The 26084-nt window shown below is 36.0% G+C and overlaps 4 protein-coding genes across 4 annotated transcripts in view; 2 read left to right on the top strand and 2 right to left on the bottom strand.

Annotated features, from left to right (window-relative positions):
• The window catches only part of TfIIEalpha (transcription factor IIEalpha), a 37448-nt gene extending 25639 nt beyond the window's left edge, over window positions 1-11809 (bottom strand). Inside the window, exon 1 of the mRNA XM_088263478.1 lies at window positions 11636-11809. The gene's annotated coding sequence lies outside the window, so the exon portion shown is untranslated. The remainder of the gene's footprint in view (window positions 1-11635) is intronic.
• Window positions 6771-11108, bottom strand: Nrk (Neurospecific receptor kinase). Its single transcript, XM_088263468.1, has one exon. The coding sequence runs from the start codon at window positions 10999-11001 to the stop codon at window positions 9010-9012; it is 1992 nt and encodes a 663-aa protein (XP_088119594.1). The 5' UTR covers window positions 11002-11108; the 3' UTR covers window positions 6771-9009.
• LOC148313376 (rab-like protein 3) lies at window positions 11366-15935 on the top strand. The gene is made up of 6 exons (XM_088263501.1): window positions 11366-11687; window positions 12506-12715; window positions 13048-13190; window positions 14538-14674; window positions 14901-14955; window positions 15690-15935. The coding sequence occupies exons 1-6, from the start codon at window positions 11642-11644 to the stop codon at window positions 15840-15842; spliced, it is 744 nt and encodes a 247-aa protein (XP_088119627.1). The 5' UTR covers window positions 11366-11641; the 3' UTR covers window positions 15843-15935.
• A 1515-nt stretch (window positions 15936-17450) lies between these two features.
• On the top strand, window positions 17451-23671 carry LOC148313375 (m-AAA protease-interacting protein 1, mitochondrial-like). The gene is made up of 4 exons (XM_088263489.1): window positions 17451-17508; window positions 19165-19560; window positions 20952-21150; window positions 23336-23671. Exons 2-4 carry the CDS (start codon window positions 19165-19167, stop codon window positions 23518-23520), a joined length of 780 nt encoding a protein of 259 aa, XP_088119615.1. The 5' UTR covers window positions 17451-17508; the 3' UTR covers window positions 23521-23671.
• Window positions 23672-26084: the final 2413 nt, after the last annotated feature.

Raw genomic sequence — 26084 nt, 5'->3', positions numbered from 1 at the left:
TTTTACCAAAAAATACATATATTCAGCACCTAATAATGATTCAATAAAAAATAAATCTTGGCGAAAAATTTTATATACGGGTTCAATAACTAAAAATATTTCGAAAATCTTACCCTCCCATATCCAACCTGCATATTATACAAATAATAATTTACATAAAATCCTCGATAACTCAAAATCTAAAATTGATTTATTACAAAAAAGTGGTGTTTATGAAATTTCGTGTGGAGATTGTGATAGAAAATATATTGGCCAAACTGCGAGAAATTTAAAGATTAGAATTAAAGAACATCAAAGCGGTCTTGTTAGTAATTATTTTTCGGAATTTGCAAATCATATAATAGATACTAATCACTCATTTCACTCCCATAAATTAAAATTATTACACCTTGTTCCATATAAAGGCCAAATTATGAATTATCTTGAAAATTTAGAAATACAAAAAAACCTGAATTCTAATAATAATTTATTAAATAATATATTGTTTCAAAATTCTTCGCCATTGCTTTCAATTTTTCCTTTGTTTTCAAACTCCGTTCCTTGACTAACCCCTTCCCCTTACTTTCCCCCTATCCTTATTTATAGAACAATTTTATATTTTATATTTTAGTTATTATACAGACCTGAATGATGGAAGTTTAGCTTCTGAAACATGTAGTCTATAATTAAACTCAAGTGGTAAAAAACGAAGTGTTTTCTTTAATTATTGTAATAAACTTTCCGTTCAACAACGAACGAACCTCACTTCATACAGCAGAATGTTTCTTATATCATCTTGCCGCTCCAAGGTCAATGCACTTGCACAAACATTGAGCTGACAACTGAAGAGCTACAAGCACATTGTAGCCGTCCGGCCACGCCATTTGGTGTTGTCAGGTTGACAACACTGAATTATACTGCTACTGTCAGGTTGACAACACTGAGCGGATTCAACAAAAGCAGCCAACCGGAGCGCGGGGGCGAGAATCGTCTGCCATCGCTTGATTGTTAAAGAACGTATATTTTAGCTTCATATTACATTCAAAGTTCAATAATCAATTAGATAAATTATAATAAGTTAATATCAAATCGTAATCAAAGTGTAAGAATTTTATATCAATAAACAAACTGTAAGTACGCATTTCTTTTAATTCTCCTATTCTGGCATTCCGTCACAAAACACACACTTGCTCACCATAACATCAACTACAACAATACGATGAAGCTTCATCCGACAAGGAAAAGTCAACCAATCTCAACTGCTGCCACCGAGGACTTCCTGCTTAAATGGGGAGAGGTTCCGGAGTTTACCGACACTCGCTATCCACTGAGGACGACAGGATCAACCATCTCTACAATGACACCGTTGCCCGACATTTCCGGCAGGTGTTGAACAAGAGGGAGAAACTGACAGACAACCTTGGAAAGGTTTACCATTAAGTAATTCCCTTTTCTCATAATTAATTATCCATTGCTTTTGAGTATTTATGTATTACATGCAAGGTAAATAATCATTTGAAATTGTGCTAATGTTTTTTGTCTGCCATCGTAGTGTAATGGTTAGCACACTCGGCTACTGTACTGGACTGGAGGTCCCGGGTTCGATTCCTAGGGGGGGTCAAATAAATATAAGTGATTTTTCACTCAAATATTTATTCAATATTACCCCGGAATGGTACCTCAGGGCTGATCACCTTTCCCTCATGTGTTAACATTTAAGATAACACTGCGTTTATATGATGCAGTACCCTATGCACCATGGGGTGCGGATAAGGGTTTAAAAAAATTAATAATAATAAATCATTTAAAATGGTACTTTTTGATGTTTTTTTAGGGTAGGGATAATTGTAAAAATGAACACGTTATAAAATATCAAATATATTATAAAAATCATCTTACATCGAATAGTTCTTAAAAATTTATGACTTAAGACAGTTATAAAATGAGAAATAATTTTTAATTCATCAGTTTTTTTTTTAATTTTAATATATTACATCGATTCAACTGAAAACTGAGCTAAGAGCAATGTTACATTTCTTGTGATGTGACACATACTTTAGTCATAGTATCAAGCAAACTGAAAAGACCATTTTGCTAATTTTTCACAATAAACACAAGGTCAGTACAAATTTGCAGCTAGACAATCGGTGTTCTAGATGTTATTATACAGTTTTAACCGCCCTACCCATACATACGTCAGTGATACCTATTCCATATTATCGCCCAAACGCAACAAGCCGTATCCTGTACGTTCAGGTACAAAAAAGTATACCCGCAAGCATAGAAACATTGGTGATACGTAACGTGACCTTTGTTGCTGTCCTCAAAACGGGACATCTACCAATTTTTAAGTAATAGTATGTATATACAAGAAAACATGTATTTTTTCATAGTTTTTATGTATTAATAAAAAGAAATGTCCGCCTCCGTAGTGTAATGGTCAGCACGCTCGGCTACCGTTCTGGAGGTCCCGGGTTCGATTCCCAAGGGGGGTAAAATAAATATAAGTGATTTTTTCACTGTAATATTTATTCAATATTACCATGGACTAGTACTTGAAGCGGAGGGCTGATCACCTTTCCTTCATGTGTAAACGATCAAGATAACACTGCGTTTATATGACGCAGTGCCCTATGCACCATTGGGGTGCGGATAAGGGTTTTATAATTATAATATAATAAAAAGAAAAGGAGTGTTGATAAAGAAAATTTGAGGAATAAATATTATAAATATGAAAAATTATGTTGTTCAGGCTTAAAAATCTAAAAACGGAACAGTCCCGTTCAAAACAGGACGTATGGTCACATTAGTGATACGTCAAATTGTTCCTTCTAACCTTACGCATACCAATACGTCATACGGAAGGGTGTAGAATTTCACGGTCAATATTGCTAGCTACCTCATTTGCAGAATATGTTGATTGATGTAATACATTCAATACAACATATATTTGTCAAAATATTATATAGAAAATTATTTCAAAAAATGATCTGGGGTGAGAGCCTCTGACTGGCATAGGATATAAAAAAGAGTCAAAATGGGTATATTGCTTGAATTTTTTAAGAAATTGTAAATATGTCCGCCTTTGTAGTGTAATAGTCACCACGCTAGGCTACCGTACTGGAGGTCCCGGGTTCGCTCCTAGAGGGGGTCAAATAAATATAAGTGATTTTTTCACTCTAATATTTATTCAATACTACCCCGGACTGGTACCTGAAGCGGAGGGCTGATCACTTTTCCTTTGTGTGTCAACGATCAAGATAATACTGTGTTTATATGATGATTATTGTCCGCCTCCGTAGCGTAATGGTCAGCATGCTAGGCTACCGTACTGGAGGTCCCGGGTTTGATTCCCAGGAGGATCAAATAAATAAAAGTGATTTTGTACCTTCATTCATTAGCGATCAAGATAACACTGCGTTTATATGATGCAGTGCCCTATGCACCATAGGGTGCGAATAAGGGTTTGAAGCATATGTAAATAAGTATTGTTGTCGAGAAGTCTTACGAAAAAAAAAAACAGCTGAGGATTTCTTGTCCACTTTTTGAATATTGTAAAAGTAGGGCGGTTAAAAAAAGTAATTGACACAAGGATGGTTGATCAAAAGCAGAAAGAAAATAAAACCTTACCGCTTAAAATTATCAACAAAAAAATATGTATGAAATACAATGTATTTGATGATATTCACACAAAAAAAAAAACTTTTTAAACAATCAAAGAAGTACGTTTCAAAAAAAGTTTAATAGGAACATCACATTAAAGAAAGAAAGAGAATAAAGTGAGGATTTAAATGCAGAACACTCAATACGTGTTTTAAAATGCATCGGCATATAATAGAATTACAGTATTTTTACATTTGTATTATTTTTTACCATCTCAACATGGATGAATATGAAAATGAAAGTCTGGGCATTTACAGGGCTTACGACCATCGTAGGCTTGGTTCATCTATGTCGACAAGTCAAAAAATAATTTAAAAAATAACTCCTAATTGGAGATAATTCAAATTTGTAAACAAGTTTTTGGACACACTCAAAATGTTGTATATATATATATATACATTTGTAGTTGCTCCCAATGGAAAATTGCTTCATTACCAAAATTGAGATTCAATGATATTTCAGTTTTGTTCATATACAATGTGAAAACACATTTTTTAAATTAAAGTAATACTTTTGTTCAGTACCTGAATAAAAATGTAAAATAAAGAGTTTTTTTTCATTTTTCCTCCAAATCATTTGTAATTCACTTCCCCTATATAATCATTTTAGTACATATGTATAATACGTAGGTTATTAAATAGATTTTAACCTTTCCCTTACGGTGCTAAAAACTTCCGCGTGCACCGGTGATATGTATTTTGTGGTTTAAAAACAGGAAAAGTGTGAATATTCCTAAACGTTGCTTTCATTGACCATAGTTGATGTTGAAATGTGACAATTTTGTATCAATGTTAGCTCTGGCAAGTATCTGTAAACGACAAAAAATACATCGCAAGTAGCCGCAATAATTAACGTAGCGACATGACCACCGCATACGACAGTCTGTGCACTACTAAACTTGCAACGACATGCGCATATCGGCTGTCCAAACTCAAAACACAGTAAGGGACATTTTTTTTTGCAGTACGTTTTTTTGCATTTTTGGACTAAGTAGATTCTACTTAGTCCAAAATGCACTACAAAAACGTACTACAAAAAAATGTCGCTTACTGTGTTTTAAGTTTGGACAGCCAATATACGCAAAGCAACGGCACGCGCGCACACAAAAAAACATTTTTCATACGTCTTTTCATGTAATACATATATTATATATATTATACTACGGAGGAATACAAAAATGAGTCCGTATCTATTGTATTTTATTTTGATATTCTCATTTTAAAAGTCGAGTTGTAGTAAATACATATCACCGGGATGGGAAGGTTGATAGGTTAACTGAAAAATTTGTTATCTAAACCAGCTGGCTGTCCCCCCTTCATTTCGGTTAATGGGGGCTTGACCATAGTTGAGATTTGCGATGCTGTAAGAATGCGTAATATTCAGTCTCTTAAACATCTGTTTTATATTATGTATTTACAAATTACATTTACACGGATTGTGCAACAAGTATTACACACATACATAATTCACAAGTATAAATACATGAAAATATGAATTCCTATTAGTATTTTTATTAATAATGATAATAAATAAAAAATGCATGGTAACTTTCTCACAACCACCTTTAGAAAGAAAAAAAAAATATATACATTTAAAAAAATTGCACAAAACTCCATTTAAGTTTTCATTTACCAATTAAACTTTTAAAAATGCATTTTAGACATTCATAAGATAAAGGGTGATTCAATACGACTTAACATATTGTTGTCGGGCAGTTTTTTCATGGACCACGACACTAATTATACTGAGACAGTGTGCCGCCCGACCCTCAGCGTACAAATCACGAGAAACCGCAAACCTGATTCCGTAAAATTCCGGGTAGTGGACAAGCGACCCAAGTCTTTCTATGATGAAATGTCAAATACTGAACAAAATAACCCTGACAGGTCACAACGACTCAAGAGTGATCTGTCAATGAAAGGTCACAATGAATCACCCGTTATAATTTAAATTAGAGCAAAAAATAACATATAAATACTAAATGTCTTCGTTGTCTTTTTGGAACTATTTGGAATGTAGTTTGACGGCCGCCGTAGAGCAGTTGCTAGACGCTCGACTGCGATACAGGCGTTGCGGGTTCGATTACCTCCAAATCAAAAATAATAATTGAAATATTCATTATCAATTGTTCTGCGTGCCCATGATGTATTTAACGCATCTACTTTTTCTATCCTATCTGTGGACAAGCCTCTAAAATAGAGGATTTGCGAATTTTTTCCTTAAAAATAAAAATTCTGAATACAGTAGAACCCCAGAAATCCAAACTAATTGGGGCTGAGGCCTGTTCGGATTTTGAAAAATTTGTAATACAGTACATACATAATACTTTACATTATGATAGTTATGTTGTACATGCCTTTTACATTTAATATTTATAGTACTTGAGTAGCAATACAGGTAGAGTACTGTATACTTTATTAACTAATCAATAATAAATAAAAAAAATTAAGGTCAATATTATACAATAATTTTATGTAGTAATAAATCAATTGTCTGCCTCCGTAGTGTAATGATCAGCACGCTCGGCTACCATACCTGAGGTCCCTGGTTCAATTCCCAGGGGGAGGAATCAAATAAATATAAGTGATTTTTTCACTCTAATATTTATTCGATATTACCCTGGACTGGTACCTGAAGCGGAGGGCTGATCGCCTTGATGTTAATAATCAAGATAACACTTCGTTTATATGAAAATGTCTTAATGTTTTCCTTCAAAATCTTCAGATATTCAGGAATTTTGGATTTTCGGAAGTCGGATTTCTGGGGTTCTACTATACGATTCAATTTTCCCTAATAATTATTTTATAATTCCTCAAATTTGGCAAGTATGGACAAAGCCACAAGTTTCCAAACATATTTTTGTACGAGCAAAACCTTAAATTATAATAGTACGAACTAAAATTAAAGAACTTAATTCAACGTGGACAATAAATCCACAATTAAACATATTTAAAAAAAAAAAACAAAATTCCGTCTGATTTCGATGAAAACATATATTTGCTTACAGTAAAAAAATATACTAAATTCTATAAATAATACGATAAGTATGTCTTCTTAATTTATCACATAATAAGGTATTTTAATAAAAAACAAATTGTATCGACAAAGTTTAAAGTACTTACTTTGTATTTTATATTTATTTTATTTTTAACCAGGTTTTGACTGTATATTTCTGTATGTTGCATCAAGCACATAGTATCTTATCTCTTTGGCAACACGGTTCCATGAGGTGAATGAAAAAGTGATGAAGAATGGAGTTGATTGCATTTGTTATATTAAAGAAATAATAATCAGGAAGTAGTGCATCAAAGGTCATATTTTCTTTGACAAGTAATGCCAAGGTACTAATTATAAATACCCTTTAAATTATTGACATATGTAATGAATTGAGGATAGCCTGGAACGACTAGTTGTGATCGGTAGCCTGGAGGGAAAGAGGGAGAAGAAGATCCCCTACACGATGGACCGATCAAATTAAGGCAGCAGCAGGCACCTCAGTGATTGGAGCGCTACGTGCAGCACAGTCAAGGGATAACTGGAGAAGAGTCATTGCTTCTGTAAGGGTCACAACCCTCAGCAATGAGGAATAAGACGGAGAAGAAGTAATGAATTGAATTCCTTTGTTTTTTTATTGAAATGTGTTCTGCCGATAAAACAGAGTGCGATAGAGAAAAACAAAGATGGCAGCATTATGTACCTTTGAGAATGATTTGACGAAAAGTGATAAATAAAAATATAAAAAGAAGAGTGACCAGTAGAATAATATTTTGTTGAAGTTGAGTTGTAAATTATGTAGGAGATAAAACATATAATGCAGAAATAGGAAAAATATTACGGAAAAAGGTTTAGTTTTATATCAAGCATGAATATTTCACAACACAATTCGCAATGTGAAGATATGATATGAATACTCATATCATATCTTCACATACGTAAGAAAAATATTGCACTATCCCTTACAAATCTATGTTTGTTTTGTAGATCATATATATTTATTACTATCTGAGGCCACATTCGTAGCCTTAAAATTAATATATCTACCCTGATTCCGATTCAAGATATAAAGGTTTGAATCTTGGGTATCGGGAGCACATAAACGCATAGAGCGTCGCTCACTACAATAGGCTAATGTCTTGAAAGCCATAGATCAGAATCTACAGAATGCATTTATTTTCACATCAGTATTTAAAACTACATATCGTGGGTCCACTGGCAAAAAAATAAACTCGAAAATATGCAATTTTGACTTGATGATGCAGTTTTATAAAGTTTTCAACATTCTATAAACTGCAAAAATACACTAGGTAGTTTGTGGTTTTAAAAGTAAATTCAACTTTTAAGTTTAATAGCGGGTAATTTATTCGGGCTGTAAATAACAGGGATTATTCAAACAGGGATTTTAGAGTTAACGTTTTCTAAGTATACCCATATGTTAAATCCAGTTTTCAATCACTGGTACATACATTCCAAGAGACCGTCACGATACATTGCGATAGTCTGATTTGTAAGGGATAAATCTTGCGGTGTAAAATAACTCAACGATAGAAATCATTGGAATAACGTAAGTTGACCAAGTCTAAAATCGTATGAAAGAGCGAAAATTGCCATTGAATCGTTTAAAGTCTGTTGAATTTTATCACACATAACGATAGCATAACACTGTTGGACATAACACTTGGAAAAGCGAAGCGTACACCCAGCAATGATTGAATTAATAGAAAGTCATACATAGCGGGTCATACGGTAAATAAATTAATAAAATTACGGTATTCTGTCAGTCACTGGAGCGAACAACGTCGGAACTCGCATAATTATGATTTTTTCCATAAAAAAAAACAATTAGACGACATTACACGTGGCCAACTTGACAAACGGGTACGCCCGTGATATGTGTCCAGTAAAACTAACGAGTCCGCCTCCGTAGCGTAATGGTCAGCACGCTCGGCTACCGTACAGGAGGTCCCGGGTTCAAATAAATACAAGTGATTTTTCACTCTAATATTTATTCAATATTACCCTGGACTGGTGGTACTTGAAGCGAAGGGCTGATCATCTTTCATTCATGGGTTAACAATCAAGGTTACACTGCGTTTATATGATGCAGTGCCCTTATGCACCATTGGGTGCAGATTAGGGTTTGAAGAATGATGAAGAATATTTATTCAATATTACCCTGGACTGGTGGTACTTGAAGCGGAGGGTTGATCACCTTTCTTTCATGCGTTAACGATCAAGATAATATGATGCAGTGCCTTATCACCATCGGGTGCGGATAAGGGTTTGAATGAAAAAAAAATTTAAACTAATGAGTACTTAGAATTAGAAATGTACGCTCACACGTCACTAAAATCACTTTATGACAAATGTCTACCGAAACACGCCGGAATAGGAAACCTGAGTCCTTTCGATCTGGAGCTGTATCTTGTCCAGAGCCTGCTGGATGTCCCTGAAGTTGGGCCGGCCGGAGGGCTGGTGGTGCCAGCACGAGCGCATGAGGTCGTACACGCACCGCGGCGTGCTGTCGGGGCACGCCAGCATGTTGCCGTCCTTCAGGAAGCGCACCACTTCCTCGTGGGTCATGCCGAAGTAGGGCTGCAGCGCGAAGGAGAAGATCTCCCATAGACACACGCCGTACGCCCACACGTCCGATTCAAGCGTGTACTTGTTGTACAGGATGCTTTCTAGAGGCATCCATCTAACCGGAATAGCGTCGTGTTCGTCTCCTTTATAGTAGTCCTGCAAATAGATCTTGTGCGACAGGCCAAAATCAGCAATCTTTACGACCATACCGTCGTTTATCAAGCAGTTTCTAGTGGCGAGATCGCGATGCACAAATTTTCGGTCAGATAAATACACCATCCCGCACGCTATCTGCCGGGCGATGTTCAGCAGGTCCACGTGGGACAGCTGGACTCTCTTCAGGAGTTTGGTGTCTTCTTGCGGCTCGGTGGGCACGGAGTAGCCGTCGGCGGTGCTGCTGGCGCGGAGGAACTCGTTCAGATCCCCGCGGCCCATGAACTCGAAGAGCAGGCACATCGGCTTGCCAATGGCGCAGACGCCCAGCAGCTTGACTATGTTGGGATGGTCGAAATCGGCGAGCAGACAAGCCTCTCTCTCGAAGTCCACCTGCAGGTCGTCCGAGGCCTCTTCCTTGAGCATTTTCACGGCGACTAAAGTGAATTCTTCTTCCGCGATGAGTCCGGGGGCTTTGGCTTGGAATACTCGGCCGAAAGCTCCTTGACCGAGGTCTCTGATGTATATTATGTTGTTTCGGGGGAACTCGAGTTTCTCTAGTTTGGGGTTGAGCTGCGCGCCGGTGCTGTGATACGCCAAGTTGCTCGGTAGCTTGTCCAGATCGATGCCGGCATCTGCCCGTCGCCCGGAGGATATGTTGACCGCGTAACGATTCTTCAGCAAGTAATGACACAGCAGGGTGATCAGCAAGACTACCAGAATTATCCCCAGTCCGGTGAAGGACGCGATCAGGATGAAGAGCGGGGTGAAGAAAGTCTCCATCTGTATTTTGTTCCGGTCTCTGGCGCCGGTGTCCTCGGAGGAGTTGGCGCAGGACGGGATGTCGCAGTACTCCCACCTGACGTTGGGGTCGAGCGTGTAGCACCAGGGCTTGTTCACCTCCCCGCCGGCGTTGCGGCAGAAGTTCTCCGAGTCCTGGACCTCCGGGAACACCAGCGGGGGCTTCAGGTGCTGGTGAGGAGTCTGGGACTCCCAGCGCTGGCAAGCCCGACCCGACTGAGTCGCGTTCACCGTCCCCTGGTAAAACCTCCCGTTCCCGAGAATGCAATCCATCGTGACATCCTCCATTTTCATTTCGGTGAGTCCGATATAGGAGCAGGTGGGATATTTGCCTTTCCCGGGGTATTTGGGTAGCGTTTCGCAATCCGGGAGACTGAAGTGACCCTTCGATTTGAAAAATACTCCTCTGTGCTTCTTGTCTTCTATCAGAGCCCAGTCGTTGTAGCAGAACTGCATCTTGACCGCGATACAGTCCTCGTAGCACAGGTCCAGCCCGACCGCGAGGCCTTCCTTGATGGCGCACTTCGGGAAGGCGTAGGCGCACAGCATTTTCTCCGCGGCGCTCCGACACGGCTCCACGAGTCCCGATATCATCTCTTTCCAAAGGCCGACAGTGATCTTTTCGTTTTCAAATCCGCCTATCATGTCGTCTTTGGCGCTGAACCATACCGAGCCGGTGGTATAGTTCCTACAAATGTTACCTCGATAAAGGGAGCAGAATCCGCTGGGCGGTGTCAATTCGATTTCTTCACTGGTCGACATTAAAAACCGAGAGGTCAAAGTGACAAACAAAACGAACATTTTTGAGTAGTCGAAAGCCCGCATCTTGGCAGAATGTTCATCGATTATCTATACTATAATCCACAGTCATGTTTTAATATTTTTCGATCGCAGACTTGCAAAACAAACTTCCAGCCATTTGGAATAATTTCGATATTGATTTCACGGTGTTGCCATACGTACGGAAAAACCCATGACAACATTTATCATAAAATTTATGTAAATACAAAAGAGCCACAATTTACTAAAAGTTTCAAAATGTGTATATCTTTAATTTCGTATAATGGGTTTGAATTTATTTCGTTATCTTTTATTCAATTAAATGTTTAAAGAGAAAAGTTCTTACGTAAACTCAAATCAGAAGTTGAAATAGGGAAAAAATATTGTCATCTAGCAACACCGAGCGATGGGAAAACATAAACAATTATAATGTTATTCACTGTGTACAAAATATAATAACATATTTACAAATAAAAATCGAAAGAAATTCACATGAAAAATAATAAGGTGCTAAAGTAATTATGAAGCATAGTGAGAAATTAATAATTGAGAATATTTGTCACAAGATACCAACATAGCAAAATTGAGATTCACAGTTAGTTCTCCGGTGATTCGTCGTGGGGCCGATACTTTTCCGAAGCGAGTTCGTAGACAAAAATACAATGAAAAAAGTAATTACCATGTGATGGCTGCTATTGACAAAGTGAGAGTGATAGTGGTAGGAGATTCTGGTATGTATTTCACACTTTGAATAAATTATTTGTCTGTCGTACACGTGCTATCTAATAATTTCCCAAAACATTACAGCGCGACATCACTAACCGCCACCATTGAATTGACAGATAGACAATCTGACCAACTTAACACACTTTATATAAACAAAAATTGATTTAAAATTTTCCCGCGCCTCTCGATAAATTTGGATGGTACCAATACATAATTTCAAATGTGTTAGTGGTGTATTTTTAGATATATTTTTTGTCAACAGGATTTAAAATGGACATATGTATTTTTGTTCGCAACATTTCGGGCTGGTTTAAGTGATCACTTTGTACACGTGTAACATTTACCATTTTACCCATGATTGATCACACTATTAAAATTTTTGGAACTCATATATTTCATATAGTTCACATCTTTTCATGTCCTGAGTTCACGGCAGTATTTAGTTTGATTTGAGTAATCTTTATATCTAGCAGAGCATGTGGCATGTGTGACTATGTACTGCCAGGTTAGCTTTCGCGGATAGTTTTTTATATGCTATAACTAATTTCAGTCCACCGTGCACTCTGTTCCCAGCATTCACTCACATTTTTATATCGTTATCAATCTTTCCATCCCTAGAAAACAAACTTCTCAAAAATACAAAATCATCTACTTGAGTCCTGGTACAAACTCTGATGTTAGCAAAAAAAGCAGTAAAAATGTGATTTCTCTGACGAATGTGTGTCAAATTGATGTATGATAAACATTCAAATGGTGAAATAAGGAAGGATCTCTGCTCAGAATTTTGAAAACTGATCATCTGGTAATTTTGTTCACATTCTAGGCGTCGGCAAGACTTCGCTCAACCACTTGATATCGCAGAACGAGCCGCTCACCTCTCCTGGCTGGACCATTGGGTGCTCTGTGGAGGTGCGCCTGCACAAGTACAAGGAGGGCACGCCGGCGCAGAACACCTACTTCCTGGAGCTCTGGGACGTGGGGGGCTTCAGCAGTCACAGGAACGCCCGGGGGGTGTTCTACCAGCCGACTCATGGTGAAAATACCTGATATTTTGTTTCAGTTTTGCTTTTTTCTGACTACATCCTCCCATAAATTGGTTTTATCACTCACTCATTTTTACCATCTGTTCAAACCATCTCTTCTTTTAGTTTGTTGGGTAATATCGTAGTCGTACAGGAGAAAGTGACCAACTACCAAAACGTAAAATGTTCGGGAGGGCCATTTAAGTCGCTTTTGCTTGGCAACAAAATAAACATCATTGCAGTTAGTCATTTTTACCAAGTCAATATATTATACTTCCAAGTTTAAAATCCTTTGGGATGTTTTTCAGGGCAATATTATTTAAAGTAAATTGGTATTTTGCAGGAATAATTTTGGTGCACGATTTGACAAATCGAAAGAGCCAGCTAAACCTGCAGAAATGGTTGACGGAAGTCCTGAACAGGGAGTCCGGAGGCAGATCTACCAATGTGGATGTGGACCCTGAACAATTTGTAGGGACGACTCAGGTTTGGCTTTGTTGAATTGTTACCGGATGAATATCAGCAGATGTGAATCTAGTCAGTAACTTATACATAGTTTTTTATTATTTATCTATTTAAACTTCATGTACAGAAAAGACATATCGCTCACTCCTTTCAAGAACGTCATAAATCAAAATTCGTCAATTTTCAGTTATGCATGTTTTCGGAATGCCCAGAAAATGTACTATATCCCAGCAAAAGAGGCATATTTTAAACTTAATATTTACCCGCTACAGGGCAGAAAGTGTTGTTTTTGCGTTTTGAAGAAATGATATTGTTTAATTATTTTTTTAAATATACTTCATATTTTTCAAAGGTAGAAAAAACCTTCAGGTTTTACCTAAAAAGATCTGTTGCACAGTAAAAAGTTCAGTAAGTGGCTTGATATTTGTTTTTAATACATTGTATTATATTTTTAAACTTTAAAAACATTCTCCTGAAAAATCAAGTTTTTTGATTAATGATGTTCTTGAAAGAAGTGAGCGATATGTACATTGGCGGGCTTATTGCAAAAAAGCGACAACCAACAAAAAACAGACTATTGATATTGGTCAAAACATTTGATACCTAATATATCTGTTTGCAATCAGATGGTAGATAATGCTTAGACATGAAAAAAAAACCTAAATTATAAATTAAGCAACTGCTTTATATTTTATTAAAATGAAAATGAAAATTACAAAAATGATGATAATAAGGAAGGCAAAGAAAAAGGGAGTTTTGGGAAGGAGGTAGAGGGAAAAGCTGAGGGATGAGGTTTGATGGACAGTAAGGATTCTAATGATAGATGTTATTGTCTCAGACGTTTCTTAAAAGTTATCAGAGAAGGTTCATTTTCTTACAAGGAGAGTTAGTTAATTCATTCCATACTCATGCCGCTTGGACAGAGAAAGAATTGATGAAGAATGATGTGTTATGGCGAGGAATGGAAAGTGTTCTTTCTTGGGAAGAACGGAGTGATAGAGCATGATCTGAGAGGTATATAAAGTTTTCGGCAAGATATTTAGGTGCATTAGGGTTGTGAAGAATATTATATTAGTGGAGATTCAAGATTTTTACGCTGGTTGAAGTGAAGCCATTTTAGTTCAGTGCGAGAAGGTAATACATGGTTATATTTTAAAAAAATTGAGAATGAAATGAATGCGATTGATGAGATCAATGTTTGCATCAATGTAGCAAACATTAGCATAGCATAGTAATCCATATGTTTACTAAGTTAACAACTTAGTAGACTCAAAAAATAAGTGTTTAATTTAACATTTAATACAAAAATTAAAATGGAGTTCTACAAGTTAAATGCCAAATCTATAAATATCCATATCATATTTTCAGATTCCGATCCTGGTGATTGGAACAAAATGGGATTTAGCGGAAGAGAAACAAAGGAATAACCAGTTCCGAAGAATGGCCGGGAGCATCGCGGAGCAATGCGGGGCCGATGAAATATTTGTCAATTGCCACCAGACCAGGTACCTACCTACACATGTTATTTTTTTCAAGGAATGTATTTATGCTTTATTCTATTTTTTATTCAAGTTTTACTTGGTAAAAACCACTATTTCTTAAAATCTATTGTGACTTGTGTTTCGATGCATTCCGCATCATTTTCAAACGCCGTATGTGAAGCTAAGTCCAAATTTTAGAGTTGTGTCCTTGGAACTCGATTATTGATATATGATTTTTTTGTTGTTACAGATCTTTGGCCCCTGGTACCTCCAGTGCTGTAAAACTAAGTCGGTTTTTTGATAAGGTATGTATAACTGGTTTAAAGGTCTGTTGTATAAAAATAATTGGCAATTATTTTTAAAACATCTCATGTGGGGTTTATCCAGCGCAAGTTAATGAGTAATGAGTAATAAACAGACTGAACTCCAAACTCAAACAAAAACCGTCATGAGATTTATGATATATATAGAAGTTCCAAAAATTTGAGTAGCGTGGTCGTCAATCATGGGTAGAATGGTGAATGTTACACATGTCGCTCACTCCTTTCAACAACGTCATATATCAAAAATCGACAATTTTCAGTTGTGCATGTTTTCAAAATGCCCAGAAAATGTACTATATCCCAGCAAAAGCGGCATATTTTTGATTTAATATTTACGCGCTACAGGGCAGAAAGTGTTATTTTTGCATTTTGAAGAAAAGGTTTTGTTTAATTATTTTTTTAAATATAGTAAATATTTTTCAAATGGAAAAAAACCTTCAGGTTTTACCAAAAAAGATCTGTTGCACAGTAAAAAGTTCAATAAGTGGCTTGATATTGATTTTTTAATACATTTTAATATATTTTTTAACTTTAAAAACGATCTCCTGAAAAAGTTTTTTGATATTTGACGTTATTGAAAGGAGTGAGCGATGTAGTCTTTGTGGAATAAATTAAACAGTTTTGTAGCTATGAAAAATGAGTGTCTTTGCAAGAAGGGATTTCCAATAATTCTAAATTCTCGTTACTGTGAATTAATTTTCTTTTTTATTCCATAGGTGATTGAACATCGATACTATTCAAAAGATGGGATGAGTCCGTATTCGGATAAGAACAAAATGAGTTCTCCACTTTCTTCACCTTATAATTCACCTCCTGCCAGTGCCTATTCTTCGCCTCTGCTTAGTCCAAAATTCTATCATATCGATTAAAACTGTCCATGTACTGTTTATATTTTTACATATTTCTCTGTTAATGTTTTGTATTATGTAAGTTGATTATTGATAATAAAATAAATATATGTTTTTATTTGTTTTTATTTGCTTGTTATTTTCTCTAATAAGGGAAATATGCGAGATCGAAGATGTAGTTAGGTGGGGAAGGCAACGAAGGAGACAATGATATGCGCATGTGAGGAGAATGGAACCATCCAGACTCCCCCACACTGTACGGCCAACCCCAAGATAGAGCAACAGCCGGGAATCGACATCGCAGGAGGCTAATCCCTCTTAAAAACAGGCCACAAGGCTAACGCTAAGCAGAAAAAATGAAGAAGACAATGTTTTAGGGCGGTTTTTTATCAACACGACCCTAATCATACTCAGACAGTCTGCCGCCCGACCCTCTGTATACTAATCACAAGTAACCGCACACCCAATTTCCATCTGAACAATGTTTTTTGGCATCTCTCGCGCTCTACTAAAGTAAGCAAACAAACGCTTATAAACGTTTCCCGTTCTCTACCAACAGTATGTAAAAGACGCTTTTAATCGTTTCCCGCTAGCAATGTGTTAACAGCGAAAGCTTAACTGGCAGCACACAATGGAGTCTTGGTACTGTCCCTAATGTATAGGAGTGAAGCACGGAGTTTGCAAAAGAAGGATGAAAGTAGACTAAATGCAGTTTATATGCTTTTATTTTTATATATCGCTCACTCCTTTCAAGAACGTCATAAATAAAAAATTGTAAATTTTCAGTTGTGCATGTTTTCGGAATGCCCAGAAAATGTACTATATCCCAGCAAAAGAGGCATATTTTTAACTTAATATTTACCCGCTACAGGGCAAAAAATGTTGTTTTTGCATTTTGAAGAAAAGGTGTTGTTTAATTATTTTTTAAAATAAACTAAATATTTTTCAAATTGAGAAAAAAACCTTAAGGTTTTACCTAAAAAGATCTCTTGCACAGTAAAAAGTTCAATAAGTGGCTTGATATTTATTTTTAAAACATTTCACTATATTTTTAAACTTTAAAATCGTTCTCCTGAAAAATAAAGTTTTTTTTTAATATATGACGTTGAAACTGTTGTTTTTGCATTTTGAAGAAAAGGCATTGTTTAATTATTTTTTAAAATATACTAAATATTTTTCAAATGGAGAAAGAACCTTAGAGTTTTACCTAAAAGAATCTGTTGCATAGTAAAAAGTTTATTAAGTGGCTCAATATTTATTTTTAATACATTGTGTTATATTTTTAAACTTTAAAAACGTTCTCCCGAAAAATCTAGTTTTTTGTGACGTTCTTGAAAGGAGTGAGCGATTTGTATATGAAATGAAATCAAGTCAATTCATTGTTAAGAATACACAGTATTATTCTGTTTCAGTGCCTTGTGCACCTTTGGTTATAGATAATTGAGTAATAACAAGAAGAAGCCCAAAGCCATAGTAAATACAATACAGTAAATTTATTAATTTGTGGTGCTTAAAATATTTTTTGAAAAGAATTCAAAATTATTCAAATTTACAATAAACTGGTATTGTTTTTACTAATATAAATTTATTTTGAAAGTGACAGCTCAGTATGTCACATAAACACAAAATTATGAACGTTTCGTAACAAAATCACAAAATACTAAACAATGGTTCACAAAATTTTAGTGTAAGTATTAATTTTATATTCATATAATTATGTGTATTTGATTACACATTTTTATGGTTTGTTGCGCGGTATGATGGATAATCCTGAAATTATCCGGAGCATTGGTCTGTATGTTCCCGATAGTTAGCTAAGACAGCATCGGTATAGATTGTTTCCCATTCATATGTACAGGACTAACCTGCCGATGGTTATGCCTGTAGGAAGAGTGTTCCATGTGTCTGAGGGGATATTCCGAAGCGGGATTCTTCTACATCTTTAACAAGAGTTTTCTTTCTTACTTTCTAATTTTTGTTTTGATAAATTTTATTAAATAGCTTTAAATTTTAGTTTGTAATGTATATCGTAGTCGTACAGGAGAAAGTGACCAACTAACCAAATGTAAAATGTTCAGGAGGGCCATTTAAGTCACTTTTGCTTGGCAAGAAAATAAACATCAATGCAGTTAGTCATTTTTAACAAGTCAATATATTATACTTACAAATTTAAAATCCTTTGGGATTTTTCCAAGGCAATATTAGACTAGTAAGATATCAAATAATTTCATTAATTGATTTGACAGTCACTTTGTGGTAAAATCTATTAATTTTTAATTAATGTTTTACTTAGTAAATACCACTATTTCTTACAATCTACTGTGACACGTGTTTCGATGCATTCCGCATCATTTTCAAACACCGTTTGTGAAGCTAATTCTAAATTTTAGAGTTGGGCCCTTGGGACGTTGAAGGTTGAAGAGGGGGTAGTAGCTGTTTCTTGATAGTCAATGATGACGTTTTTGTAAAAAAATGCACTTGGTCACTTCTCCTGTATGATTGCGATATGTTAAGTATTATTGAATAAATAGAAATTTAAAATCGAAAAATTTAGATTATAAATTTCATATCAACCTTAACTTCATCTGAAGATTTGAAATAAAGATAAAATAATAATTAATTAAAAAAATATATATTATTTCGAGAAATAAAAATACTTTGTGTTCTGATCCACTCACATTTTTATTTAACCAACTAGTTTCGGCAACAACCTGTTGCCCTCTTCAGGGTTACATTTATTACTAAATATATATATATAAAAAGAAACAGTGTACAAGTTGTTGGGTTTCAAAAGGGTAGGGGTGGGGGTAATGGTGTTTTAAGGAGGGGTAAGAGCAAGGAAGGGGATAACTCGCCAAATAACAGAACTAGCCAAATTAATAATTTAGAGGTGTTAGAAATAAAAAAAGCGGTTAAACAAAAATTAAATATAATTAATAACCAAATAAACATTAGTCAAAGTCCCATTTTTAATATTTTTCCCATAAAATCAAACCCAACCTAAACAGAGTTATCCCCTTCCTTGCTCTTACCCCTCCTTAAAACACCATTACCCCCACCCCTACCCTTTTGAAACCCAACAACTTGCACACTGTTTCTTTTTATATATATATATTTAGTAATAAATGTAACCCTGAAGAGGGCAACAGGTTGTTGCCGAAACTAGTTGGTTAAATAAAAATGTGAGTGGATCAGAACACAAAGTATTTTTATTTCTCGAAATAATATATCAATATGATCCACAAAGTGAATGCTTTCAATATTCAAAACATAAAAAATATAACCCGTGTAACATGATTGTCTTAAGAATACCTTTCAATGTGATGGTGATACCATGTTTCAGATGGCTTTAACTTTCCTATTGGCTGCCAAAAACATTGGCAAGTACAATGTTCAACTCAAACAAATCATAAGTCTAAATGATCGCATTCAGAAGCAGTTTGCAAAACAAACGTACTTCTTACGACCTCAAAGATCTCTGCCTCTTTGTACTCCAGACCCAGAATGCGTGAAGCCCACATTTCAGTGCATTGAGATATTTGTGAAGAAGAGACGCTTTCATTATGTCAGGAGGTATTCCAGCCGGAACGCGTCTACGCCGGAAACTCCGCCATTGCCCCGGATATTTTATTTCCAGAATCCGTTCACGTGGATGGTTAATAAATTTGATCTGAAGATTTTGGAGAAAGCGTGGGATCCGACGTTTAAACAGTGTGATTTCATAAAAGGCACCAAACAGGTATATTACTAATATTTCAACCCGTTCATAATTTTTTTTTACTTTAGTTGGTAAATACCACTATATTTTAAAATATATTGTGACAAGTATTACAATGCAGCCCGCATCATTTTCAAACATCGTATACTGATGCGAAATGCATCAAATCACGTGTTATAACAGATTTTAAGAAAAAGGGGTATTTTCAAAGTGAAATTTAAATTAAATATGAAGAGATTTTTTTAATGAAAACGTTATTAATTTTTTTTTTCGACCCTTATCCGCATATGGCCCAGTGGTGCATAAGGCACAGCATCATGTAAACACAGTGTTTTCTTGATTTTTAACACATGAAGGAAAGGTGATCAGCTCTCCGCTTCAGGTACCAGTCCAGGGTAATATTGAATAAATATTAGAGTGAAAAAATCACTTATATTTATTTCGACACCCCCTGGGAATCGAACCCGGGACCTCCAGACCTGTAGCTGAGCGTGCTTACCATTACACTGCGGAGGCGGACAATTATTAATTAATTAAATGTATTTCATGTGTGAAAGTACACAACCATGATACACGATTTACACACAACGAAGGTTTGATAGTCCCAAGAATTAACAATAAATATGGGAGTCGAACACTGCAATATATCGTTCCGAACATTTTTAATTTGTTGCCGACCGATGTTAAAATGTCAAAATGTCAAAATAAAATATGAAACAAAGGCAAAATAAAGGAATGGGTGAATGATTAAGAGTTAATTCTATGAAAATTGTAAAATGTTTATACTCTGATTTTTCTTTCTTTTTTTCTGTGTATATTAGGTTAAAATTGTTAAAACAAAAAAAAAATGTATGTAAAAAGAACTCCACCAAGACACAATTTGGCTTGGTGGGTCTCTGCAAAAAATTGTTTTAAATATGTTTAAAATTGTGATTTAAATAAATGTATACAATTTATGTTATTAAAAAAAAATCTAGGCAAAAACACTGCTATCTCACTAAAATTTTGTACATTGATTCTCAGCACTCAAGGGTTGAATATAATTATCCGGAGCATTGGTCTGTTTGTTCCCGATAGTTACCTAAGACAGCGTCGGCATAGATTGTTTCACATTCCTATACACAGGACCAATCTGCCGATGGTTATGCCTGTAGGAAGAGCTACCGCTATGTTGAACAATATCACATTGGATATTGATCTGTTCCATGTGTCCGAAGGATTTTTCCGAAGCGGGATTCTTCTACACATTTAACAAGAGTCTTCTTGCTTACTTTTAATTTGTTTTTTTAATGTATACGCCTAAAATGTTAGTTGGTATTGTATATATTAATTATTGAATAAATTGAATTGAATTTAATTGAAAATAACTACCTCAACAAAGCACCCAATTCACAGTCGCATTTCTTTTAAAGGCAATATCTGCGGTGACTCAGCTGGTAGCAGAAAATGACATGAAAGAGCTGAATGGGCTGCTGACCCGTTCTGCTCGGTCTATTCTCGAGGCGGACCTCGCTCAGCCGGAGTTTGGAAACTATCGCCTGCTCCTGGCTTTGCAGCCTGAAGACATTAAGGTGGCAGCCCCCAGGCGGATACGATTCCTCAAGTATGAAGGTACATCAGCAACTTCCTCCCATTTCTAACATTGTACTAACACAAGAGGTAAGCCCTGCATTTGCATCAGCACTGGATATTTGTTCAAGTGTACTACGTACTGTTTTTTCATTTTTGATTATTTAAAAAGGAATAACCCGCAAAGCCTCTATTTTAAAGGGCTTGTCTGCAAGTAGGATAGTAAGGATGGGGAAGGTAAATGTGAAAAATATATCACAAACACCCAGACTAATTAAAAATAAATTGTTCTTGAATTTATTTTGCCTTACTTGGCGGGAATCGGACCCGCGACACCAGTTTTGCAGTCGAGCGTCTACCCAACATTTACAACATACCTTATGGGCAATTATCTCTTTTTTTTAAAGTATGTTTTATGAGTGGTATGTTTATATTTCGCGTGGAAATGAGGAAGCCTGGAACGACTGGTTGTGATCGGTAGCCTGGAGGGAAAGAGAGGGAGAGGAAGATGCTCACACAATAATAATAAATAATAATAAATAATAATAAAACCCTTATCCGCATCCCAGTGGTGCATAGGGCACTGCTTCATATAAACGCAGTGTTATTTTGATCGTTTACACATGAAGGAAAGGTGATTAGCCCTCCGCTTCAGGTACCAGTCCAGGGTAATATTGAATAAATATGACAGTGAAAAAATCACTTATATTTATTTTACTCCTCTTGGGAATCGAACCCGGGACCTCCAGAACGGTAGCCGAGCGTGCTGACCATTACACTACGGAGGCGGACACACACAATAGACTGATCAAGTTAAGGCAGCAGCAGGCGCCTGGTGGTTAGAGCGCTACGTGCAGTGCAGTCAAGGGATAACTGGAGAAGAGTCATTGGTTTAACAAGGGTCACAACCCTCAGTAATGAGGACTTAGGCGGAGAAGAAGAAGAAAGTTTTATGTTGTTCATCCCTCTTGCTGACGAATTGATAATAATGGATACAGGGCCCTCGTTAGGTCAACCCGACACCGTAGCACGGGTAATATGTTTGCTTCAGCACACGTAACACACTGGGACGGGCTAGTAAGACATAGACTGGCAGGCTAATGAAGATCTCTAACCTCATCATAAAACTGCTTGTGGAACACAAATGGGGGCTGGACATATGGCAGCACTGGAGCGCAGTGTTGCAACTGCCAGCGAGCTGATCTTCTCACATTATCTCTCCAAATTTTTTGCCACTATTTGCTCTAATTCTTTATGATTTATTTCTTATTTTATTGTTTTAATTTTATTATATGATAATACTGTATATATCGTAGTCGTACAGGAGAAAGTGACCAACTACCAAAACGTAAAAAGTTCAGAAGGGCCATTTAAGTCAGTTTTGCTTGGAAAGAAAATAAAAATCAATGCAGCTAGTCATTTTTAACAAGTCAATACTTCCACTACAATATTGTACTTCCAAGTTTAAAGTCGCTTTGGGATTTTTTCAGGGCAATACAAAGCTTGTAAGGTATCAAATAGTCAATTATCACGTTTTTGTACAAAATGCACTTGGTCACTTTCTCCTGTATGACTACGATGTATTATATTAAATTTTATATGGTACATTGATGCGAAGAATGTGGTATGTTTTTAGTTATATCATTTTAAATGCTAAAATTGTTCAGTCCCAGTCGAAATGCAATCAGTCACAGTCGAAATGCGATCTCTCAGAAGAATGTGCGATAAAACGATGTATGATAGATGTGCGAATAGTGAAATAAGGAAGGAATGCAAAGCTAAGATAAGCATTATCGATAAAATTAAGAAAGGTGTGTTGAGATGGTTTGGACATGTAGAACGAATGAGTGAGGAAAGAACGGTAAAACAAATTTATGAGGCGAATGTTAGTGGGAAAAGAAGCAGAGGAAGACCGAGAAAAACATGGCACGATCAGGTATGGCAAATACTTGAAAGTGGTCAGGTTAGGAGTCGTAACAATCGGCGGGTATGTATGAGGAGATGCATGAACGTGGAAGAGGCGAAGAATGTTTGCAAGGACAGAGTGGTGTGGCGCTCTATTCTCTCTGCCTACCCCTGTGGAGAAGCGGCGTGATGGTTAGTTAGTTAGTTTAAAATTGTAATGCGTCCTTATAGTGATTTCACACAAAAACAGCTCTGTATAAATTATCCAATAAATAAATAAATGCATGTATCTACGTATATGTATTTTTTTGTTACATTTCAGATCAAAAGTTCTGTGATGTGGATATGATGTTTGTGGCCCTCAAGTGGGTGTCACACAAGCAGGCGGATGGTCTCGTGTTTTTGGAAATCTTTGCCAGCTTCCGCCGCGAATACACGCAGTATTCTATCCCGGAGTGGACGATAGCCTACTTCAAAATCATCAAACTCAATCTACTGGATAGTTAATCAAATACAAAAACCATATAAGTATATACAGTGTAACCTCTATCTATCGTTTTTAATGGTGGGAACTGACTGGCATAACGTAACATTCACGGCGAGCATCCGAACGTCGGATGGTGTATTCCAAACAAGCTCGGCTCGCTGTACTGACTTTACGAATGCTGACATCGTAACATGTTACGTTACTACAAAATCACTCCGGTCAGTCCCCACCATAAAGGGACCTATTGAAATAAACTAAGAATGCAGGAAAACAATGAATGCGGGATTAGGAGATCAATACACAAGGATAAACGATTGAATAACGATACCATCCTCTCAACTTGCATAACCATTGGTAGTTTAAAATTTTGAGGAAAATACAAGTTTTAGACTTAAACAAATATATTTTGAAAAAAAAAATAATACAAAGCTGAATTTCTTCTTCTTCTTCTAACCCTTATCCGCATCCAATGGTGCATAGGGCACTGCATCGTTTTGACACAGTGTTATCTTGATCATTAACACACGAAGGAAAGGTGATCAGCCCTCCGCTTCAGGTACCAGTTCAGGGCAATATTGAATAAATATGTATTGGAGTGAAAAATCACTTATATTTATTTGACCCCCCTGAGAATCGAACCCGGGACCTCCAGTACGGTAACGAGCGTGCTGACCATTACACCACGGAGGCGGACAATTGGGTGCAGATAAGGGTTAAGAGGAAGGGCAATATAATACTATGTATAGTTGTAAATAAACACTCTATAGGGCTACTATGCAATATACATCGGAATCGATATGCCTCAAAGCTGAACAGAACCCAGAAAACTTCAGGCCTCTTCTGCTGTGTCCGTCAACCTTGCGTCACACAAGCTTTCGATAGTCTGTGTCCCACACGTTGGAATATTGTCATCGAACGGAACAAAATTTAGAAAATCAAGTAAAATTAAAAAATATGGACAAAATATATCAAATATGCAGCGTAATTCAAACGATGAATGCGGTAAATGGTGGATGGAAACTATAGATTTGATCTATTTTTGTATGAAATGAATACGGGGTAGAAGAAATAAACGACACATCCGGGAAAACGATTATTCGAGGAACGATAGATAGAGATTTCACTCTAAATATGTACATACAGCAGGACCTCTTTAATCCTAATGCTGAATATTTACCCTCTGTTCGGACTTGTGGAGCGTTCAGATTATTGTACAGAGAATCTGTAAGCTGTTTTTATCAAATAAAACAAACATGTATAATTAATCTTCTTCTTCTTCTTTATTTAGGACTATGTCCGGTGATTCTCCGGTCCGCTTCTGGGAGATGGAAGACCAGCTGTCTCTCCATCGTTATGTGGTCTTCCTGGGGGTCTGTTACCTCTTGTATCTGCTGCTGTCCTCTCCACTCGTTCCGAACTTGCTCTTCCCACATGATTTCTCCAGAAATGTCTTCTTTCCCTTCCCCATCGCACAACATCTTCGACACCGCAGATTTTTCTTATTACAGAGTTTCTTACTCTGTCGCTAAGTGTGTGGCCTGCAATGGGTCGTAGAGTCTTCATTTCGGTGGTTCTAAGAAAGCTTTTCATTATCGTGGTGTCAAATTTTGTCTTGTTTCCATGCCGTATGTCATGATCAGTCTTGTGCAGGTCTTATTAATTCTCACCTCACTCCGTTTCAGCATTTGTATTATGATAATATGATAACTAAAAAGGTTTGTCTCTCAATTTACATGAAGGCACCTTCTCTGGCACAGGAATACTCACTTGGTCAGCCCATTCTAGGGGATGAGTGGGCGTTCGGATTACAATGTTGTTTAGATCAGCGGAAGTTCAAATTAAAGAGGTCCTGCTGTACATATATATATATATATATATATATATATATATATATATATATATATATATATATATATATATATATATATATATATATATATATATATATATATATATATATATATATATATATATATATATATATATATATATATTTATATATATCAGCAACGTCATAAATCATAAAACTTGATTTTTCAGGAGATCGTTTTTAAAGTTTAAAAATATAATAAATTGTGTTAAAAATAAGTATCAAGCCACTTATTGAACTTTTAACTGTACAACAGATCTTTTTAGGTAGAGCCTGAATCTTTTTACTCCATTTGATAAATATTTAGTGTATTTAAAAAAATAATTAAACAATACCTTTTCTTCAAAATGCAAAAACTTTCTGCCTTGTAGCGGGTTTAATATTAAGTTAAAAATATGCCGCTTTTGCTGAGATATAGTACATTTTCTGGGCATTCCGAAAACATGCATAAATGAAAATTAACGTTTTTTTTATATTTGACGTTGTTGAAGTGAGCGATATGTGCACAAATATGTATTTTTTGCTTTCATTGAATTTATTTTGTATAAATCTTTATGTAAAATTTTATACTGTACAATGTTTTAAGATATTAAAAATGCTGTGTATGAACACTTTCTTCTTATATATCTTCTTTTATCTCTTAACAACCCACAAGGCCTACACCAAGAAGAAAAGGAAGAAGTCTTATGAGTGATCTTTAAAATAAACAATTCA

Source organism: Brachycentrus maculatus, unplaced genomic scaffold, assembly GCF_059751285.1.
Source record: "Brachycentrus maculatus isolate JH-2025_06_01 unplaced genomic scaffold, ASM5975128v1 h1tg000013l, whole genome shotgun sequence".
Lineage (NCBI taxonomy): Eukaryota > Metazoa > Arthropoda > Insecta > Trichoptera > Brachycentridae > Brachycentrus > Brachycentrus maculatus.
Note: the sequence above shows the minus strand (reverse complement) of the source record. Positions and strands in the feature narration are given on the sequence as shown.